General features: G+C 44.9%; 1 protein-coding gene and 1 non-coding gene across 2 annotated transcripts in view; one reads left to right on the top strand and one right to left on the bottom strand.

Moving 5' to 3' along the window:
- Positions 1–990: 990 nt before the first annotated feature.
- LOC119653798 (protein goliath) overlaps positions 991–23025 on the bottom strand; it is a 167078-nt gene continuing 145043 nt past the window's right edge. Inside the window, exons 4-8 of the mRNA XM_038058812.1 lie at positions 18902–19019; positions 18660–18808; positions 12571–12667; positions 9663–10076; positions 991–1520 (exon numbers count right to left, since the gene is read on the bottom strand). Coding sequence (XP_037914740.1) covers positions 1209–1520; positions 9663–10076; positions 12571–12667; positions 18660–18808; positions 18902–19019 — 1090 coding nt within the window. The 3' untranslated portion in view covers positions 991–1208. The remainder of the gene's footprint in view (positions 1521–9662; positions 10077–12570; positions 12668–18659; positions 18809–18901; positions 19020–23025) is intronic.
- Positions 20860–20931, top strand: Trnaa-cgc. The gene has a single exon. It is a non-coding gene; the product is annotated as a tRNA-Ala (tRNA).

The raw sequence follows: 23025 nt of genomic DNA, 5'->3' as shown, positions 1-23025 counted from the left end.
TTTGGAACAAACATGCAGAAGTAAAGATGAAATGAGCTCTGGCAGCTTATGGGCTGTGTAGGCGGACCTTTGCTGTCTGGGTATCCCGGGTGCTATGAGCACCACATCCGACGCAGCTCTGAATGCATTACTCAATTTGCAGCCCTTGGATTTGTTTATTCGATTAGATCTATGGGAAAACAATGGACGTGGGGTGCACAAAGCATTGGAAGAGTCATTAGGAGAACTGAATCTAGTTTTCGCGATGCCTTCCGATTCTCAGATCCCCATACATCTGTTTGGTAGAAGATATGATGTTATCTGTAAACGGAGAGAAAACTGGGACGAACCAGAAGAATGCGTGTCAGGATATTCTGACGTCTTCTACACCGATGGCTCAAAGACAGAAAATGGTTCTGGAGCCGGAGTCTACCTTTCGAATAAAAACGAGAAGTGGGCTTTTCCTTTGGGACCATACACAACGGTCTTTCAGGCTGAAGTGTATGTGATCCTAAAGGCTGCAACCTGGATGATTGACGAGCGATTGAAGGGCAGGCGCATCGCAATCTGTAGCGATAGTCAAGCTGCATTGAGGGCGTTGAGTAGTACTTTGATCACTTCAAAAATCGTTCAGGAATGTAGAAACCGACTGAATTCTGTTTCCAGATTCAATATGGTGGATTTACTCTGGGTCATTGTGGTGTGAAGGGAAATGAAATCTCGGATGCGTTAGCAAAAGAGGCTTCAACTTCCCCCATGTCCGGACCGGAACCAGCAATTGGGGTGTCGGTAGCATTGGCTGATGCTACTATCAAAAACTGGCAACAAGCTTCCCATGATGGCAGGTGGTGAAGCCTTAATGCTGCTAGACAGACCAAACCCTTTCTGTCAGAACCAATCAAACATACTGCAAAGTTCATCTTGTCGAAAAACTGAGCCTCTGAGTGCTCAGAGGCTCTGCCTCTCCCCACCTCAAACACAAACACACACAACTCATGTAAAACAACTTCGTACGCGGATATTCAAAAATATTTTATTTCGAAATTTAACTTTACCAGAAAAGCCAGATTGTCTCAATCTTAAGGAAAGATCCAAGTCTCCTTTCTTACAGGATCCGGCAAGATAAATCCTTTTAATTGGAACACTCTGATTTTTCCAATGCATATATTGGTAGTTTAAAGTTGTAACTAGACATCGCTAAATTGGTGATTATGTTGTATTTCGGCGGATTAATTTGCTGGCTGGTCGTTGTCCTGGCCCTCCTGCAAGTCATCCTTTAAGGCATCGTTGGAAGAAGCTGCTGGATCCGAGGTGCTGTCGCATGGTGGATCGGTTGAAATTGATTCGGTCCTGGTCAGCAATAGTTCATTGTCGCTTCCTTTTCGAAGACAAGTATTCCCAACCACAGGATTCCCTTTCTCTAAGCGGGTTGCGATGTGCTTTAGGTCAGATGCCGCTGCTTTCGCGTAGCAATTGTTGCTGCCATGTGAGCCTGGCGTAGTTTTAACGAATTTCAATGTACCCGGGAGACTCACTGATTCCTAGAAGAGATACATGAAATTAAAGCCATTGGTTTATTTCGAAAATATTAGGGTGAAATTGGAAAATTAAAAGTCTCACCTTTTAGGCCTAACTCTTTTTATCACACGGCCTGAATAGGGTCAACAATTAAATTATGACACCGAATTGGCGCACGCTTTTGAGTGTCACTATATAAAATATTGAGCAAAATCCTTGAAATAGTTTCAAGTTGGGGCTTCAGAATATACTCAATATATTCTCCGCTTGGCTTCTAACGCAACTAAAAGGGATAGAAATTTAACCTACAAAACAATTTGCAATTTTCGAAACTCCCTTGCTCTCAAAAGTCAACAAAACCCCAGATAGAAACCAACCTCAAGGATCTTTAGCTAAAATGATTAATGAATGGTTCTAGTTCTAGGCACTCTCCTTAACAATGGTCTGGAGGGCTCCCAGAATGGTTGCTTTCTCCAACCAGAGAAAAAATTCCAGCGGTATGAGCCGTCCAGTTCATACCCTGAGCCTAAGCGAAATGGGATTGTGGAAATCTGGAGCGTACTCCTCTTTTCCTTTCAGTACTGTGTTTTTTACTCTCGAAACCCGAGGGTTACCGAAAGGGGCACTCTCATTACTTGGGTGCTGGTTTCTGACATGACCTCCACTGCAAGATTTCTGTCCAAGTTAAAGGGCCTCACAATTGTACAGTCTTGCGCATCAACGCGGATTTCTGTTATAGAGGAGGAAAGAAGAAAAGGAACCTTTTTATGACCAATTTCACGCAGACTTCGAGAGGTTTCCTAAAAATAACATTGTGATCTTAATGGCTGATCTGAATGTCAAGCTAGGCTCTGAGAAAACCTTGCTCGAACACTTGACGAGAAAACATGGTTTTGATGACCGAAACAACAACATTGATGGCACACTGATGGAGCAAAGGACTTGCGACAAGGACAGCTGGGTTTTCACTAACCGACTACAAGCATCTAACCAAATCGATCATATCACTGTCAGCTGTAGATTTAAAAATTATCTTTTGAATGTGGATAACAAAACAAGTGCTGAAATGGGCCTTGAAAGGGACTAATATCTGATAGCCCCTTACATTCTTTTGCATGTCGCAACTATATGTGCCCTGAGCGAAACAGAGTCTTCGCTCTCCTAAATTCTGGTGCTCAGAGGTGGCAGTGAGGAAGACGGGGCGGCAACCCTGTCGGCCAAACCAAAACCAAGTGGCGGAGGAGAACCTTTATAGCTGTGGCACCGGGAGACGCTGTACTCACTTTGGTTTGCCGGCCGTGATTCAGTAGGCGAATGCTCCAAAGACCTAATCAGGGCGATCAGACCCGAGTCTGCACGGGGACTCATCTGAAGTGGCAAATTGGTCACGAAACCTTACCAGGGGTATACTGGTACCATGGGAACCGGGAAAGCCCCTGGACTCACATTCTTCGGGTGAACTCCTGTTGTATGTGAGGACAGCTCGGTTATTTGCGGTTGGCCCCCCTAGTGGGAGTTTCATGGTGGTTTTGGTTGTGCTCAAGCGAGAAGAGACCTTCGGGCCTCGACGTGGTGTTGCGTATCAACACGGGTGCCGTACTCCATAGTTCGGTAGAGATTTAGGTAATTCTTGCATCCACCAATATGAATGCTAAGTCATGCACTTAGTATAGACTGGTACCGTTGTTGCTTGTGTCAGCGGGGCTCGGATTGTGGTCACAAAATCAATCCGTGTCTTAAGAGGACCGTAGGATTAAGTCTCCACCACAGGTACCTACGTTAAACACTCAAGGGCTTAATTCGTCCGGTAACAGAAAAACTTCCTTCCTGCGGAAACAACACAAACTCTAAAAACCTCCACCGAAAAAAAAATTAGCACGGATTGTATGAATGAAGTGCTAGCCACGTCTCAACAAGGATAGTAATGTAATATTATTAACTTTATTTGAACAAATATCGGTATGGAGCGTATTTCGGAGCCTAGGTGCCATATAGTGGCAGCCTCTTGATTTTTTTTTTCAAATATTTCGATTGGGTAGTTTCTAGTTAAATGGTATGGTCACACTTTCAACCCCCCGCACTCCCCACCTTTCCGACAAATGTCAAAACTAAGACCAGCTTCGGAAAGTACTAACCGAGACCTTTAAAGTGACATCCTATATGACTATATTTGATGAAAAAAAATATAATGTGTTGTTTGCCGTCTGAGAGAGCAGATTTCCCTAAAGAGGTGCTTCAAGTTCCTCGCGTTGGGTCATTTTGCGAAGGCATGCACCAGCGGCATTGATCAGTCCGATCAATGGTAGTGAGAAGGTGAGGGGAGAAAGGCCATATTGCCAAAGAGTGTAAGAGGGATCCCAAATACTTATTATGCGACGGAAAGGAGGGAAGTGCGGAATTTAGGAAGGCACTGACTTCAACGAAAAAATGAGATTCATTCAAATAAACCTCAATCATTGCAGGGTCGCAAGGATTTACTCGAGTAGACCACCTACGATTGCAAGGTAGAAATTGCCATGGGTATATGTGTACAGTTGCCACGCTCCATCAAGTCTAACACTGTCCGAATCCGAGGAAATATTTGACAGTCTTATTCTCAACGCAAGGGGTCGTAGTCTATTAGACGCTTTTGCACAGTAAGAACACCTTTCTGAAAGGGGGTTCTGGCTCAATCGTAGACCTAACTTTTGTCAGTCCTGCACGTGCACGTAGAAGACCAAACTACTGGTGGAATACTGAACTGGCCAGCCTCCACTCAGCCTGTCACCGAGCCAGAAGAGCGACTCAGAGGGCGGTAGGCAGATTCGATCCAGGGCAAAAAGAGCGCGCCTACAAGGAAGCCCGCAAAACCCTCAAGCTCGCCAACCAACGCAGCAAGAAGGAATGCTTTAAGAAGCTCTGTTCGGAAGCGGACGTAAACCTGTGGAGAATCGTGATTGGGCGATTCAGAGGCCATTCACTCCCACAGATCACGTGCCCTTCACTCTTGTTAAAAAGTACCCTGGGGTTATTCTCCCAGCAAGTGGCTGAATCTGACGGCAATATCGCCAGCGACTAGAGACGAGCTGCTGGAGATCTTCCCTAGAATAGGAGATAACAAAGTTCCGGGTCTGGATGGGTTGGCGAATAGGGCCCTTAAGCTTGTCGTGAAATCCAGACCGGACATGTTCGCTGAGTTGTTCGAAGCGACAAATAACGCTCTCTACTCAAGCAACAGTTGCAGTCAACAACAAGGTAACTCATATGTGGCAACAGTGAACATTGGATGCCTAATTGTTTGAAACCTAATAGAGACTCAGCGAACATGTCGACTTCCAAATGGAAAATCTGTAGGTCGAGGTCGCGAAATTGGAAGAAGCCGAAAAGTGAGACACTGATGACAAGAGTGTACAACTGACAGACTGCTGACAGATATTCAGAAATGTATGGCGACGCGGAACGCTGGAAGAACGAGCGTGGCAGACGATTAAACCGAGAGGCATGCTACATTTGACAGCGAATGGTAATATAGAACTAAAGTAACAAATTATTCGAGGAGGATCTCTACCGTTGAGGAAAATTAACGGCAAAACAACGTACAGAAAAGAGCAGGGGGTTGCTCAAGATTTGTCACTCAGACTTATGTCGCCCGTTAAGGACAGGATCTTTAGTTGGAAAACGATACTTCATAACATTTACAGATGACTTCGGTGAGTGGCGCGAGGTGTACCAAGTTAAGAGCAAGTATCTTCAAACACACACATAAAAGCTACATAGAGAAGTGGACGGGCAAAAAGATGAGCGCTTTATAGTCAGATAATAGCCGGGAGTACTGCGATCGCGGATGTCCTCATTTCGGATGTGATCAAAACGTCACGCCACTAGTCCAATGGCAAACACTAAGGACAATAGAGAGCGCCAGGACGCACGACATTGCAGTAAATTTTAGATTTGAGACTTTCGCTGATACGTCGATCATCAAGAACGCCAGTTGTGGAATGCGACTTCATTAGGTTGCGCTAATGCGTGAAGCAGTTTCATAACGTAGTTCTTCATTGGCGGATAGCATTGATCCAAGATATTTAAATCGATCAGTTATGGGCAGGTCAAACGCTTTCTCGAGATCCAGAAATGCAATGTAAAGAGAGCGATGCTACTCACCGTGTTTCTCCATGAGTAACCGCGCAGCCTGTGTTGCGTCAGTAGTTCCGCAGTTCTTGACAAATCCGGCTTGATTCACGGTTACTTCAACAATTTCGCGAATACGGTTGTCAAGAATGCGTTCAAAAATCTTCATGGTATGGGAAAGTAACCGGATCGGACGGTAATTTGAACATTCTGCTGGGTTACCTTTCTTTTTCCATATTGGAACAGTGGTACTTTCTTGCCAGTCAGATGGTGTTCTTCCTTCCTGAATAACCCGGTTAAAGAATTCACTGAGCCACAGTGTTGGGTCCCAGCTCTTCGCTTTCCAGAGCTCAGATGCAATGTCGTCAGGTCCTGTTTATACCAAATGCAATTCCCGAAGTGAGCAACTGGGCCATGGCTTAAAGGTCTTGGGCGATCTCCAGTTAAAATCAAAATATCTTATCTTCGGTGGCGACTTTAACTCACGGCACAACTCCCGGGGCGATAAGGTAGAAAATGTAAATGGGAAAACCCTGTACAACTGGATCCACGACCCTTTCACGCCACCCAACCTTGAGGTGGTCTCGCCGGATTCTCCGACAAGACCCGCTAGTCAATCCATCATTCACTTTTTCCTGCTGTCTGACGAAACCAAACAAAATTTTCAGGTAACTTCCTGTAAAACTTTCCCAGGCATGTCCCACCATTTTGCAGTTGAACTCAAAATGGCCTCAACTTCACAACTTCAGAAGCGAATTAAGGTAACCATCAGATCATTCGCCCACACTGATTGGGACAATTTCAAGTCAGATTTAGCACCAATGTTGAACTTGAAAAAACTCGCTACAGATCGCAATCTGTCGGACAAAGAAATCGACGAAGCAATCATTTTGGCTACAGACGCCTTCAATACTGCTACACGCAGAAATACCAGGCTGATCAAAGTTGATGAGTTTGTATACAACAAACTCCTGCATGACATCATGCTGCAAATGAAGGTCAGATAAATTTGGCACAGGAACCTCAAGCGCAACTTCCATAAATATGGAAATAAAGTCAATGCTGAATACAAAGCATTGTTTTCCCCGATTAATTGCCTGAGTACAATTATCCGGCAAATGGTGGGGCAATTCCGCAATAAAGAATTAACCCGTAATCTCGCCGATGTTAAGCCCGGGCCAGATATGTTTCAACATATAAATAGGCTAGCGAGGGAAAAATAAGTTCCGTAATTTCATTCTTACCAGGAACAGGGAACCAATCTGTGGAGACGCTAGAAAGGCGCAAGTGCTTGCGGAATGATTTGAGTCTCAGCTCAATACCCCTCCGCCTCAAAATAATTCGGCAATAGTGTCGATGGTTGAAACAACTATCGCCGACTTCGTCTCTAGGCATTCAAACAAGCTAGTGACATTCTCCCAAACGAACTCCTCGGTAAAACCAACGGAAATAATGGCTACTTTTCCACCACCTGGAAAGTAGTTAAAATAGTTAAGATCCGCGAAAAAGCAGTTCTAGTGAACCCAACAACTTTAGACCGGTATCATTATTGTCCAATCTAGGCAAACTCTTTGAAAGAACGTGGACAATCGGGCTAATCCAATATTGCAATCTCAAAGAGATTATACCCAACCACCGGGTTCCGGGTTCCACAGTAAACACGGAACACAACATGCACTTAGCTACCTTCACGACACTGTCGTAGCAAGACTTAACGTCAATAATAAGCAGACCGTTGTATGTTCATTCGACTTAGAAAAGGCCTTCGACTCCGTATGGGTAAATGGACTAATCTACAAGCTAATAGATCTTTAGTTCCCAGTTCCGATAATTAGAATTGCACTAAGCTTCTTCGAAGATAGGTATTTCTATGTCAGCGTGGGAAATGAGTTTTCCGGGAGTATCGCAAGGATCCATTTCTGGACCCACCTTCTGCTATATATTCACGGTTGACGTCCCAACTCCCGAGACCGGCACAGACTTTATTCAATATGCCGATGATACTCTCATCTTCTATTCGAGCCTCCATCCCAACAGGGCAGCGAAAGCAGTGGAGAAATATGTGAAAGACCTCTGCAAATATTACCTGTAATGAGGCATTAAAATTAATGAGGCCAAAACGCAATTCTGCACCTTTCGGAGGAAATCTAGATACCTAGGTTCTAGAGGAATCCGCAGAAAAGCTAAACGTTTAAAAATGAAGATCGGAAACACTATAGTGAGCAATTGGCAGACCATAAAGTCCTTAGAGTTAAACTTCACGAACTCCTTAAGTTCAAGCCACAGCTTGAGCTCGCTTTCGGTAAGGCATGCGGTACTCTCAGTAGGATCTATTTTCTTCTTCGAAAGAAGGTAGAACTCAGCACCAAGGCCAAACTGACTCTGTACAAGACCCTGATCAGACCCATTATCTGCTATGGAGCGTCCACGTGGATCACTTGCGCCACCCGAACCATGTCCAAATGTGAGGCATTCGAATGCCGGATTTTAAGGCACTGCACTGGCCTTTCCTATAATTAGAAGACCAAGAAGGTTGGAAGAAACGCCGAAGTCTATCGGCGCGCCAAAGTACAACCTCTTCGAGAATTCGTTCTCAACTTGGTGGAACGGTTCTTCGAAAGAACGGAGAATCACCCAAATCCACTAATCCGGCAACTCTACCAACAGGATAACACCTTCCCATTGGTCAACTTCCTAAGGTCCTGCCAAATAGTGAGTGAATCCCTTAAACCCACCATCCCCTCCCTCTTTGATTCCCAACGCCTGGTGGGGTACACCGAGGCTTAACACAGAACATGCAATGTGCTGTGCAATGGCACCAGTCTGCTTCCTATCACGATTACGTCCAAGTCCAAGCTTCTCTGTGCAACAGAAATCAGGGGTGCAGAGATTTCTGTTTTTATTTGGTGTATTTCGTGTTGATGCTGATTCTATCGTGTGATTAGTCCGCTTAACGATTTCCGAGCGTAATTCCATTTTATTTGGAAGGAAAAACACGATAACACCAGAGCACAGAGTAATGACAAATTGCAAATGACGTCGTTACGAATTAAAACTTTTATTCAAACAATCGAAAATAATTCAGGAAGGGAAAGAATAACGGAAACACTTTTTGAACAACGCGAGCGATCCGTCGTCGTTTAAGGCTGGAGGCAGAAGAGAACGATCTGTCTCCATGTGGTTCTTTCTGCCCCCAACTCATGGCACACTTTCATCGCTAGTCCTCCACTCCCGTAGCGAGCCCTACAAAGTGGAAAGTTCCGCGCCATCTATTTGTTCGCATTCGCAACATTCGAAATAAATTTCGAAAGCTGCGAATCCTGCCGCGCCACAGTGCTATTGTAAATAGTAGGTTTAAGTATTTATTGTTAGATTAAGTTTAGACTTAGTTAGATTTAATTATTTTTAAGTAAGTAATACCACAAAGAACACCAGTTGTGGAACGCCACTTAACGCAACCTGGATGAAGTGGCGTTTCACAACTGGTGTTCTTTGTGATCGACGTATCAACGAACGTCTCAAATCTAAAATTTACCGCAATGTCATCCGTCCAGTCGCTCTCTATGGTTCTGAGTGTTGGCCGACTATAAAAGACAATGAACGGCGTCTTGCGGTAATGGAGACGAAGATGCTACGTTGGACTAGTGGCGTCACACGTTTAGATCACATCCGAAATGAGGATATCCGCGACCGTTATGGGGTTACACCGATCGTGGAAAAGTTGCGAGAGAGGCGTCTTCGATGGAGAAGAACGAGAATTCACTTACCAAGATTGGTCTGAACATCGAAGTTGATGGTAAACGACCAAAAAGCAGACCTAAACAACGGTGGCTTGATACGCTAGATGGGGATTTGAAAGACTCGAGATTGCACCCAGATCAGGCATTCGATAGAGCGAAATGGCGAAGCCGATCACGACGAGCCGACCCCGCTTGTAAACGGGACAAAGGCTGAAGAAAAAGAAGAAGAAGTAATACCTCCTGGCGCGCGGAAGTTTTTGTTTAATAATCTTGAATTGAAACCGCTTTCCCATTTCCACTAAGAATGTAAGAACTCACCTTTTGTTTCTTCGAAATGCCTAAATTCGGAAAATTAGATTCTGTCCCGCATTTCGAATCGCCTTTTGTTGTCTTATTGGCTGTTGTTGTTGTCAGTGTTTGAAAGAAAAACAAATGATTCGAATGATTTTCATTGGCTGGACAATGTGACATTGAAGAAACTGGACGCTCTGGAATTGATACTCGTCTAGCGATAGATACTGCTTCACAAGATAACCGTCGCACTATATGAGATCCCATAGAAATTTCATTGTGTGGATCTTCGGAGTCAACAGGAGATATGGTTATTGTAATTGATTGAGCGGTCTCTTCTCCATTCCCGTTCCGAAGTTGATCTCGAACATCCTGTGGATTGTGACCTTGAGCTTCAGCATCCAAATCTAACTCTAAGATGCTCTCCTCACTTCCAATTACCTAAGTAAGTGGGGGGGAAATTTTTATTTAAAAGACAGAGGAGTGAAAAATTAACACCAAATGGATGAAGGCGAAGACCACTTTTGTACAGTTGGATGAATAGCCTTTAATGAAGGATGAGTGATTGGGCAGCTGTGTTAGACCAAACTGATACAGAATACATGTAACTAAATATGGGGGTGGTATTGACAGTTTTGAAGAAACCAACGAATGTTGTTCTCCAGGTCCTGGGATGCCAAACAAAGCCTAAGATACAAAAGAAAATAGAAAGAAGGACGACTGAAGAAAAAACCGAAAAATGATCGAAAAGTAATGAATATATTTAACATTGTTATGTTTGATTCAAAATATCAGAGCAATGTATATATATAAATTAAAATCGAATAAAAAATACGAAATATTCGCTAAAATTATACATACACAAACAAAGTAAATTATAATTGTAAAGTAAACAATAAAAGTCCTTGGCTCGTTACAAGATAATGTATAATATATACGCGTAAGACTGAGTTCGTTAACTAGTGACTTATTAACAGCAAAATGAGTCGCGGGAAGAAACCGCGGCATTAGTAGCAAAAGTAGTCTGCGTGGCTGATCAGCGAACTCACGAAATACATCCCACCTGCTTCGGACCTTCTACCCTTATTCGTGTCAAGAGTTGCTTCAGCAAATACCTCATACCGCAAGCTAGTTCCGTCCCCACGTACTCGAGGAAGGCGATCAGACCCGAGTCGGCAAGGGACTCATCTGAAATGGTTCTGCCACGAAGCCTCACCGGAGGTTATCTGGTACCATGCGAACCGGGATGGCCCTCTGAGAGCATATCCTCCAGGAGAATTCCTGGAGGATGTGTTCTCGGTCCGGTTATTTGCGGTGGGCCCCCTAGTGGGAGTTTCATGGTGGTTGAGCTTGAGCTCCTCGGAGCTCAAGCGTGGAGTTGCGCTGTACAACTCGGGTGCCGTGCCCCTTAGTTGCGGCAGAGGTGTTAGATAAGCCTCGCATCCACTGGTATGAATGCTGAGCCTGCACTCAGTATAAACCAGGACCGCTGTGCTTGCATGGCGGGGCTCTGATTAAGGTCCCAAAATCAATCCGTGTCCGAGGAGGACTGTGGGATTATGCCTTCACGGCAGGTACTTACGTTAAACCCCCCCAGAACTTTCATACCGCAAGCTATAGCTCAATATGATGAGTTGCAGTTCGCTACCCTTTCCTATCACGCTTTTTCAGCTCCTAACCAATAATATGTCTATTTACATTATTTGTAGAAAATAATCGACTAATTTAGTTGAATCTATCCTAGGAAATGTACCTAAAAATTTGTAAAATAAGATCTTAGGCCTTTGCTGTGGACTAGACTGTAAGTTTACGTGGAGTCGATAAACTGAGTTATATCAGAATGCGCTAACTGAAGCAGTTGTTTCCCTTATGTTCAGGCTGAATACCCTCAAAAGGACAGCTAGTGAGCTTCAATGCAATCGTTGTAACTGTTCGTATGAACTCAGATGGGGTGGTCACATCTGCATAGCTCCTTTCTCTCAATTGTGGTTGAAACAAAGAAGATAATGAAAAGCAATCAGGATATGTCACATGAAATGAAGCTCCTCAAGAAATCCTCATCTTTCGAGGGGATTTTCTGACTAGACCAGATTTAAAGCTTCTTCTCAGCAAGGTGAGAGTCACAAGGGTATGTTGGCCTTCAATACCAGAATGTATGACAAAATGCGGGTCAACATTTGCTCTTTATCGAAGATTTCTACATTAAATCGAATAAAGTATCTTTTGCTGATCAATCGGTGGAGGAAAGATGTGAAGCTTCAGATATTCTGTACAACTTACTGTGGATTGCCCCTCAGTATCGATAATTGTTAAAAGTAAATTATGTGAATCAAGGGTGACTATGCAAACTGATAGTCGTACTGCGCAGGTACAAGATTAACACGGATCAAATACAAGATACATGCGTACTTAAATAGTTTTTTTGCTTTCATTTCAGTGTTTCTTTTATTTTGGCAGTATATGTAAGGTTCATAATAATATTATTTCATTGTAGAAAAAATTAAGCGTTAAGTTTTGTTAAGTTTTCTTTTTTCTAATTTTTTTTTGTTTTTAAAAAAAGGACGACAATTATACAACAAACGCATTGTGCGCACTTGCTTCACTTAGCCTACAAACTCAAGCGCAGGATGATCGATGATCATACATCGGTCACCTGTCGACTACCAGTTACAGTTATACCACTAATTTGACTACTGCTACTACTGTTACTACTATTTCCGCCGCCGCCCATGTGATCAGTCGTTGCGGACGGGGGTTGGTATTGTTGCTGTTGCTGATGCGGTACATGGTGACTATGCACTACTACTTGGCTACTACCACTTGCTGCGCCATCTACAATACTACTTAAACTAGCAGAACGTTCTGGCTGAGATGATGGATTGTTCACGTTCGGCACAAATTGTGTTGGCGAAATCTTAACGTTGGGATCACCCACCACAAAACCATAGTGCTTCAGTACGTCCAATTTGCACATAGGACACGTTCGATGTTCCAAGAGCCACGGATCGATGCAGTTTTTATGGAATTCGTGTCTGAAATGAAAGAGAAAAGATGAGAATTTGGTTGGAAATAACAAGCAATACAAGAGACTACCAGAACCTAACATGATCTCAATGGCTTTCACAGAAAAAAAAATCCTACAATCCTGAAACAATATCAGTTGGTTGGTTGGCACCCAGCATAAACCAGGTAATTAGTCGGTAGCAGGAATTTCCATCCACCCTACCTTATACCTAAAGCCTGCTATCCACCTTCAGTTCAGCCTATCAGTTACCCCTGAAAAGTCCGCATTTGACTGGTGGCCGTAACGTGGATGGCATGCAGTTGGTCTGTCAATTTTGACTATTCAAGCGGCTGGTGATCAAAAATGATGATGAAAAATACATCTCTATCGCACACAATATCTCAAATTCTCGTTTCAAGACATTCCACGTACAGAGCCGGCCGGGTGAATGGCGAACTCTGCCGGCGTAACCGACAGGCCGAACTGAACGTGGATGACGGGCTCAAGAAAGACACGGTGCAGTAACCCGCGGACACAAGACCAATTACTTGCTTTCCAACCCTCTACAAATTCATAATGTCGGACATACCTAAGTCGGGCCGGTCGACTAATTCTCCGCCTCTATCTGCCACGTACTGTTCCAATGCGTCTGGAAAAGATCGTACCAGCCCGACGACGTCCGCAACCCGACTTAAAAATCGGCCTTCATCCGAGGGACGTGTTCGCTACTCAGCATCGCCACTGCTGAACCCCAGGCCTTTCCGATCTCATGTCGTCCGAGCAGCCCCAGCTGAACGTTGCCTCGCTGCCGAAACAACTGTTTATGTCGAGGCTAGCGTACTCTGCCTTACACCCTTCCGACGAAATCCTGGCCTGTATCAGAGCAAAGTCAACTCAATTTTGTCACCTCTCTCATGTGTGAAGTTGACGAAGGATGGCTCTCCTGACCGAGTGATAGCTTCCTTCAAAGTGACATATCCCCATGACTTCGATGCTAGCGTCCAATCTCCCTTTTCGCCACAGAGAGTCTTCGTCAAGCCTTATCAGAGTACCAAGCTTCATGAAAATTTCGGGCCCGCCTGCCTGTCTCGCCGAACTTAAATGATCCTGACAACTTCACACTGTTTTATCAAAATGTAGAGGGTCTAAGGACCAAGCTGTCGGATTTCAAACTGTCTGCCTTACCATTCCAGCATCACGTCATCCGAATTTTTGAAACCTGGTTGGATGACAGGATTTTAGATTCCGAGCTCCTTGAAGGTTGCTCTGTCTTTCGTTGTGATAGAGATTACGCTACGCTTGACAAGACAACTGGAGGAGCCCTAATAGCTGTTAAGTCTCCTCTTCGCATCGAAATCATCTTTCCTCCTCCTTCTCCACCTACGATTCTGTCACTATATGAGTCATTCCGCCAAACGTATACCCCTTTATCATATCCTGTGCATATTTTCCTTCCCTCAGCTCCCCTTCTCTGTACGAGAATTTCTTCGACAGATTATCACAAGTCCTAATCGTTTTGTTACCCTCACTTCCTTTCATCCTCTGTGGCGACTTTAATCTCATCTGCTCTCTTGACTTTTCCTCTCTCCCTAATAATTCCACCCATTCTTCTCTTCCTTTATTCAATTTCATGTACACCTGCGCCGCCCTCCAGTTTAAGCTTTCTAGAAACAACTTAAATCGCACTCTTGACCTTGTCCTCTCTAACATTCCTGTGCGTTGTCTTTCATCATCCTGCTCTCGAGTTCGATGCTCAGATATCCCGACTCTACGAACTTCGAAGGTCTGAACTCATCCCTGGCGGCAACCAACTAGGTTCCCCTCCTCTCTCGATTAACGTGTGACCAAGCACTCAACACCTTCTACACCATTTTATCTGATCTTCCTCCCTGTTACGTTCCCTCCTCTCCAAAGTGCTTACGCTTTTACCTAGTCTGGTTCACCATTAAAGTCCAAAAAAAATTTTGTCAAAACACACTACGAGGAGTCTTCTAGAAACTATACTGAGTTCATTTTTTTTTTCAAAACTCTGCGTTCCTCGATTAAATCCTTAATACGTAAGTCCAGAAACGAATATCTGACCAGTGTTAAAGACTCACTAAAACGCGGAAACCTCAAATTTTTCTGGTCTCACCTTCGCAATTCTCGCTGCCCTGCCCAGCTAACCCCTCCGTCCATTAAAATCTCTGGCCCCTTAGCTAACTCCCCGCATTTATCTTGTGATTTACTTTGCCGCTACTTTTCCAAAGTCTATTTTACCTTTGCTTCCTCCTCTTTCCTCCCGCTAGCGAATGTAGCCTGCCCCGCATCACCTACCATTCCTCTTCTTACCCTCTCCTTATCGAGTACGTCATTGGCAAACTTGATGCCAATGTCAGCCCTGACTACGATGGGCTTCCAAACCTGTTTTTTGCTTAAAACTGGTCAGTCCATCTTCCTTACACTATCCCTAATTTTCAACAAAAACCTCGAAGAGAGGCTCTCATCATCCCCATTCACAAAAATGGCGATCGAACGCTGGGCGAGAATTACCGTCCCATTTCCCTCATCTCCTCCTGTTCCAAAATCTTAGAAAGATATATCAGCGGCCGGTTGTGCGCCCACTTTAGCCACCATATAGTGAGAGAGCAACACAGCTTTGCTAAGCGTAGGTCCACTGCCTCCAACATGCTCAATCTTACCAACTTTGTCGCCAAATGTCTAAATTCAAGGCAATCTTCTCCATATGGAGCAGTGTCCCGTTAAAAGCTATACTAAATTTTTCATGTCCTATTTCTTAAGGGAAAATAAAAATGCCGCTCTGGGGCCCCAGGTTCTTTCACAAGGATTTATATCCCGGCAAGAGTTCAAATTTCTCCACCCCGCTGCGTGAATCCTTGCTAATTCACTCTTCAAAGTAGACTTGACAGTGGATGTCCTTGTTCCAAAAGCTGGATGCAGACCCTCGGGGAGCCAGTCTGTCAGCCTCCTACTTACCAGCGATGTTTGAGTGCCCCGGCACCCATATCAGGAATGTTTCGTTCAGTCGGCCAAGTTTCACCTAATGACAACTCCACACCAACTGATATGTCTTTGATGTTTAGTACTGATAATGCTGTCCAACTGTCAGGACAAATTGGAATGATACGACCCCTCTATTTTTATTGCAAAACTTTTTCCTTGCGCCAATGAAATGGCGTCTCCGCCTGGAATATGGTTGTCAGTTTTTCGAGAGGTCGGCCAGGTCCATAATCGGATTTCCCGAGAACACCCCTATACCCGATCCCATCGGTGAAGATGATTAAGTCTGTAATCTGATATTCGACTATTTTTCTCTTTTGGAGATTACGACGGAGTATGCCTTTTCAAAAACGAATCTAGAAACCATGTGTTCGGCGGGCATCAGGGCCACCTGATGTTTGCTAGGTAATTTCCAAATTTGCGTATGATCGTATGATTGGCCACCGAACCTGGGGCCTTGTTGTCCCCGATCCTGGTGCTCAGAGGTGGCGACGAGGAAGATGGGGCGGCAACCCTATCGGCCAAACCAAAACCAAGTGGTCGAGGAGAACCTCCATAGTGGTGGCACCGGGAGACGCTGTAATTACTTTGGTTTGCCGGCCGTGATTCAGTAGGCGAATGCTCCAAAGACCTAATTAGGGCGATCAGACCCGAGTCTGCACGGGGACTCATCTGAAGTGGCAAATTGGTCACGAAACCTTACCAGGGGTATACTGGTACCATGGGAACCGGAAAAGCCCCTGGACTCACATACTTCGGGTGAACTCCTGTTGTATGTGAGGACAGCTCGGTTAGTTGCGGTTGGCCCCCCTAGTGGGAGTTTCATGGTGGTTGTGGTTGTGCTCAAGCGAGAAGAGACCTTCGGGCCTCGACGTGGTGTTGCGTATCAACACGGGTGCCGTACTCCATAGTTCGGTAGAGATTTAGGTAATTCTTGCATCCACCAGTATGAATGCTAAGCCATGCACTTGGTATAGACTGGTACCGTTGTTGCTTGTCTCAGCGGGGCTCTGATTGTGGTCACAAAATCAATTCATGTCTGAAGAGGACCGTAGGATTAAGTCTCACGACAGGTGCCTACGTAAAACACTATGGGCTTCACTGTCCCCGATCCACATATTTCGCGCAGCTCCTCCACAGTTACTGGAGGCATTATGCCCTCATTTAGCCGGACAAGTTTTTGCAGTCCCCTTTTTTGGTGGCGAGGGAACAGAGTGGTAACAATCTGTTTCAGGAGGCGCGGACAGGTCACCTGGGGTGATCTCCGCAGCCTATTCATTATCAGCTTGTAAGTCTCGCCCCAAGGGTTTATGTCGGCATGGTCACACAGCTGTTTGAAGCAGTTCTATTTGCTCCTCCGAATGGCTTCTTTTAGGGAGCCATGCAGTTGCCTCTCGACCTCTGGTAAAGCTTCCTTGCCCGGAAAAATGTGGTTAGCAAAACTTACGATTTCGTTGTTCCACCAGCAGTTGGATTGTCTACTGGGGAGCAATCGCCTTCTAGGCATAGTACCGTCGCATGTTTCCGTCACCCATCGGTGGATTTTTTCCCTAGTCGTACCATTTAGAGTTATGTCAGGTTTGAGTTCCGCGGAAAACGTGTCCCCCCCAAAAGCTTTCGCTGTCCGGCCGAGCATACCACTCGGCATTCTTCGGGAACTCTTTTTCGACCTCGATCCGATTTCCATGCTGATTACCTGGTGGTCGCTGTGAGTATAGTCCTCACTAACATGCCAAGCGACTCTACGGCACGTATGGCAGGTCCACTATAGACCTCAGACCGCTTCCCCAGTAAGTGCGCGAGGCCTTAACATTCGCCAGTACGCCAGTCTTCGAATGCTTCGAGGAGAACACCCCCCCCCCCCCCTCACATTACTTGTCCGACTCCCCCACTCAAGAACCCACGAATTACAGTCGCCTGCAATTATGGTCGGCCAACATCCTCTTGCATTCAAAACCAGAGCGGCAAGCATCTGTTCATACTCGGCAAGTGCAACGCTGGGTGGAACATAGCAGCTGCAAATGTGGACGCCTTTCAACTTCGCTCTTCGAGTGTTCCATTATTTCCTCGAAGGCTTGTTCTCCAAAAGCCCATAACTCTAGGTTTTTATTATCTAGTGCGATGAAGGCAGCTCCCGATTTGTCGCTGCACTTTATATTGCTCAAGCAGTTATCCGGCATTGTTTCCTCCTTCCCGTACCCCGATACACTCTCCTCCTTGGAAGTAGTATTTTCATTCGCGGGGGCTTGTGCCTGTAACGGTGGGGATCTACGAAGAATCAAGCTTCTTCTGAACGGGTTCGTCAATGGAAGCAGTTCTACTCCATCCATCGCGCTTGTAACATTTTATGTCACAGTCGCCAAGGTTCCCACTACTGCAGCGCTGCGGTCGTTGGCTATCGACGGCCAGGAGCCCAATTGTCCCTCCCTAAAACCGCCGGTACTGGGTTTCCGAAGCCCTGCACCGTAACTTTCCCTTTATTCTTCTCCTTCATGTTTGGTTTTATTTCTGGGTATCCTTCCCATAGCCAATTTTTATCCAGCTGCCTAGGAATTGCACTCAAAGCAAATGGTCTGCTGTTTCTTCGTCACTTTCTATGTACCCCTCGTTCTGTAAACGTAAATAACCCAGCTGCTGGCTACGTTCTTTGACAAGGATCCGCTCCAGCTTTGAGGTTGCCTCACGAGAGTTAGTCTCTTAGCTAAAGCGTCTCCATGGTGATCGTTTAGCCGACCTTATGCTCTTCTTTAGAGACTTTTACGCCTCTTTATACTGATTCAGAGTTTTGAACTCGGTTGAGGAGGACCCTTGTAGGACCTTGTAGGAGAAATTTTCAAGGATTGTTGCTTCCGTTTTGCCTGCTGATGTTGCCATCATATACTTCACCGTCTCTTCTCTATACGGAGTCTTAAACTTCAGTGACACTACTTTCACGTATTGAAAACAACCGACACTTAGCAGGGATAGTTGTGAATATAGGATTATTTTTTGGGTAGCTCTAATGAAGATACATTACTTACTTGCAAGGCAACACTCGTATACAATCTGTTGCTTTGTATGGCTCAATGCAAACAGCGCAACAATCATTTTCGCTATCCTTATCATCACTTTTGCCACTTTTTGTTGGTATTTTACCAATTATTCGCTTCGCAACGGTACACAATTGTCTCTGCAAAAAAATAATTCAAAAATAGTTCAAAAAACGAAAATCAAAGGATAAAATGTATTTCATATACGTCTAGGTAGCATGAGAATTACTTACCGAATGTTGGTCCTTTGACTGCAAATACCGGAACCTCTGCACGTAGTAGAAGATAAGCCAAACTAATGAAATGATCATGAGTATGATGAAGGATACTGAGACAAATAGCACCGACGTCCTGAAAAAAGGCGAAAAAATAAGTGATTAGGAAGGAGGTACAAATGCGATGATTTGCGCTCTGTAGATTAAAAATTATTAAAAGGTATTAGGTTGTTGCAAATGAAATGTCGGATTTTTCAATGAAGTGAAGTTAGTTATGATTTTAATGTTTAAAACTGCCGCAAGGTGACTCTGGTGGTATGGGATAATTGAGTATAAATAGTCGTTCGTTCGATCAAGGAGTCATTTCAGTTTCAATCGTCATTGAAGTTCCAAGTAAAACTCAAAGAAAAAAGCATGGAAGGGAGTCAAAAACGTCTACTTTTTCTATATGAATTTAAACTTGGTAAAAACGCAGCGGAGGCAACCAGAAACATTTGCAGAGCATTTGGAGCTGACGCAGCAAACGAACGAATGACACAGCGGTGGTTCGAAAAATTCCGATCAGGCGACATGACCCTCCAAAGTGAACCTCGTGGACACCCAGGACCATCGATCGACAAAGACGAGTTGCGTTTGATAGTGGAATCTGATCCCCGATCATCGATTCGTGACATTGCAGAGAAAATAGGCGTACACTATTCGACAGTATCTCGGCACTTACAACAGCTTGGAAAGGTGAAGAAGCTTGATAAGTGGGTTCCGCATGAACTCAACGAGCAAAACATGGCGCTGCGAATGGAAATATCCAGTTCTCTACTCAACCGCAACAGGAACAATCCCTTTTTGCGCAGAATAGTGACATGCGATGAAAAGTGGATATTGTACGACAACCGTCGCAGATCAGCGCAATGGCTAGATGCCGATCAGCCTCCACAACACATGCCAAAACCGAGCCTTCACCCGAAGAAGGTAATGGTAACTGTTTAGTGGTCTGCATCTGGAATTATTCATTACTCGTTTTTGGAGCATGGTGAAACAATTAATGCAGAGAAATATTGTGCCAAACTTGATGAAATGCACGAGAAATTACGTGTTCAGCGGCCTAGATTGGTCAACAGAGATGGAGTGATACTGCTCCATGATAACGCCCGACCTCGTGTTTCCAGAATGACGGTCCAAAAATTAAATGAATTACGATATGAGACTCTTCCTCATCCACCATATTCACCCGACCTCTCGCCAACCGACTACCACTTTTTTAAGCATTTGAATCACTTTTTGGCGGGGAAACAATTCAGCAATGAAGTAGCTGTCAAAAGTGCCTTTGAAGAATTTCTTAGCTCTAGAAACCCAGACTTTTACGAAACTGGATGTATCTCGTTGGGAGAAGTGCATTGAAGCTGCTGGTTCTTATTTTGACTAATAAAATTAATTTTCATAAAAGTTATAGTTTTTTGAAATTTTACTCAAATATCCGACATTTCATTTGCAACAACTAAGAGAAACCTGACTAGAAGATACATATATCATGGGGTATGTGAGCCTTTTTCCCGAAATTGTTGTTAAAAAATGGCATCCGGCCCCTATACTTTATTTCCCCTTGACGAATTATTAAAGTTGTACTGTCGAAACTAATAAATATTCCATTCCCTATCCCCTATGGTAGCTTAAGGGTTAAAAAGCACACCATTGTATTCGACTAAGGTTGTGTTCCAAGATAAAACGACAAATTATTCAGTCAAGTCACACAGGAACACCTAGCAAAGACACATGCGTTCGTTCAGTACAGACTCCAAGAGGTTAGCTAAACGAAGGCTTTGGATCGAATCTTAGATAAACAAACTTTTATCTTTTCGGTCTGTACCCGGAATCTATTCCGAAGAAGTAGTGATTGTCGTCGGAAAGCTTAAATGATTAGGTGGGCAAGAATTTGAGCATGGAGAGTGGGTTTGCCTTCTGAGCACGGGAAAGTATGTGGGGATGTAGCTCAGTGGTAGAGCGCTCGCTTCGCATGTGAGAGGCCCCGGGTTCAATCCCCGGCATCTCCACAACTTTTTGCGCTGCAAACGAGATAAAAAAAATTTTTATACAACTTCAATGCGCAATTATTATGGAGTTTGGTCGATTTACTCTTTTTGGTCGGAATGGTACCCATATTGACATCTAATTCTGAATTGCATTTTTATGTTTAATCCTGAATTGCATTTTTATGTTTAAGGTAGAACTCAAGATAGTAGCGGCGAACATTAGAAACAAAACCCTTCGCTAGAGCTGCAGGGAAGAAAATCCGAGCCCAGAGACCCCAGACCCTTCATTATTTTCCGGGTTTGATTAGGATCAATCCCCTCTCCAATCACCTCCGCTAGTTTGGAGTATACCACATAATTCCTGCATTGGACATCATCATCGTCTGGTTCATGCAGTATACCCAGTATACAGAAACTAACTACGTAAAGCGGACGAATTGATTTCCAATGCTACCTTAGGTGGTATCGACTACCACAGCTTGCTGCAGCTAGGGTACATCGTTATATGTAATGCTTCGCAATAATGAGTACAGCATAGACCCATGAGGGACACTATATTCCTTCAGTCCATCATCAGTGCCACAACGAATTCGCCTTGCTTCCGGGTAACTATCAGCAAAAGTCGCTGATGACTTCCCAGTCGTGGTCAACACGACCGCATGAACCCGCCAATCGGGTTATCGGGCGAACCTAACGCTTCGCGGGGGCTTTTTCTGAGCGTCCGCCGGCCCATCGAACGGTTTCAATCTCGACAAGAAGACTCACCTGGATCCGCCTCGAACGTCAAGCTTGAAGGAGTGCTCACCTCGTTCCAGAACTCCAAAGGGACCATAGTATGTTGATTGCAGCGGCCTCCGAGGAGCGTTCATCCGAATGAAGTTATAGGTCACGTCTCTAGGCTCCTGGGGATGTTGACCTCAGTTGTTGTGTGTCGGGAAGGTGAAATCGGCCGCAGCTTCGAAACCACGTCTCTCACCAGACGCAGCATGGTGGAATCGCCCTGATGTCCCGCATAGAATCGGCGGAGAGGCACAGATTCTCTCCGTACACCGACTCCGCGGGGATGATCATGAACTCCTCTCGGTGGCCTGTTCGAAAGCCAAGGAGGACGCGAGCCATTGGGGCTGAAGTGGGCTTTTCCTTTGGGACAATATACAACGGTTTTTCAAGCCGAAGTCTATGCGATCTTAAGAGTGGCAAACTGAGTGATTGACGAGGGGTTGAAGGGCAGGCGCATTGCAATCTGCAGTGACAGCCAAGCTGGATTGAGGGCATTGAGCAGTCCTTTCATCACCTCGAAAGTCGTTCAGGAATGCAGAAACCGTTTGAACTCGATGTCTAGATTCAATACGGTGGAACTACTCTGGATAGTTGGTCACTGTGGCGTAGAAGGAAATGAAATCTCGGACGCTTTAGCGAAAGAGAGGTCAATCTCCCCTATGCCGGGACCGGAACCAGCAATTGGAGTATCAGTAGCATTGGCTAAGTCTGTTTTCAAAAACTGGGAAGAAACTTCCCATAATGACAGGTGGCAGAGCCTAAATGCCGCTCGACACACCAAACTTTTCCAGCCAGAACCGAACATACGGACCGCAAAGTTTATCCTGTCGAAAAGCAAGAGGACTTGCAGGCGTATTGTGGGCATTCTGACAGGCCATAATTCACTAGCTGGCATATGTTCAAAATAGGAATTACTCAAGATTATACGTGTCCCTCCTGTGATGAGGAAGCGGAATCCACGGAGCATTTGCTATGTGAATGCCCCGCCTATGGACGCATCAGGCATCAGATCGTTGGTGCCGATGTTTTCCAATTGCGACGGGTAGCATCACATCCACTAACGGAAATCCTGCGATACGTTAAGGAATCCGGAATATTCCGTTAGACGGGGGTGGCGAGTACAATGGGCCAGCACGGTCTGAGTGCTCAGAAGCTGTAACTTCTCCCCCACCACACACACACACAAGGCGGCCTTTACCGCCGGGTGCCAACGTTCCAGCATTCTATTGGACTACGGATGGTACCCAGTAGTCCTGAGCCATTTGAAGCCAAGGAGTTTACCTAATTCCGAGAAAAGAGTAGACTCAAACTGTCTGGCCCAAGAGTTTACGTCCT

This window comes from Hermetia illucens, chromosome 4 (genome assembly GCF_905115235.1).
Source record: "Hermetia illucens chromosome 4, iHerIll2.2.curated.20191125, whole genome shotgun sequence".
NCBI classification, from domain to species: Eukaryota; Metazoa; Arthropoda; class Insecta; order Diptera; family Stratiomyidae; genus Hermetia; species Hermetia illucens.
Note: the sequence above shows the minus strand (reverse complement) of the source record. Positions and strands in the feature narration are given on the sequence as shown.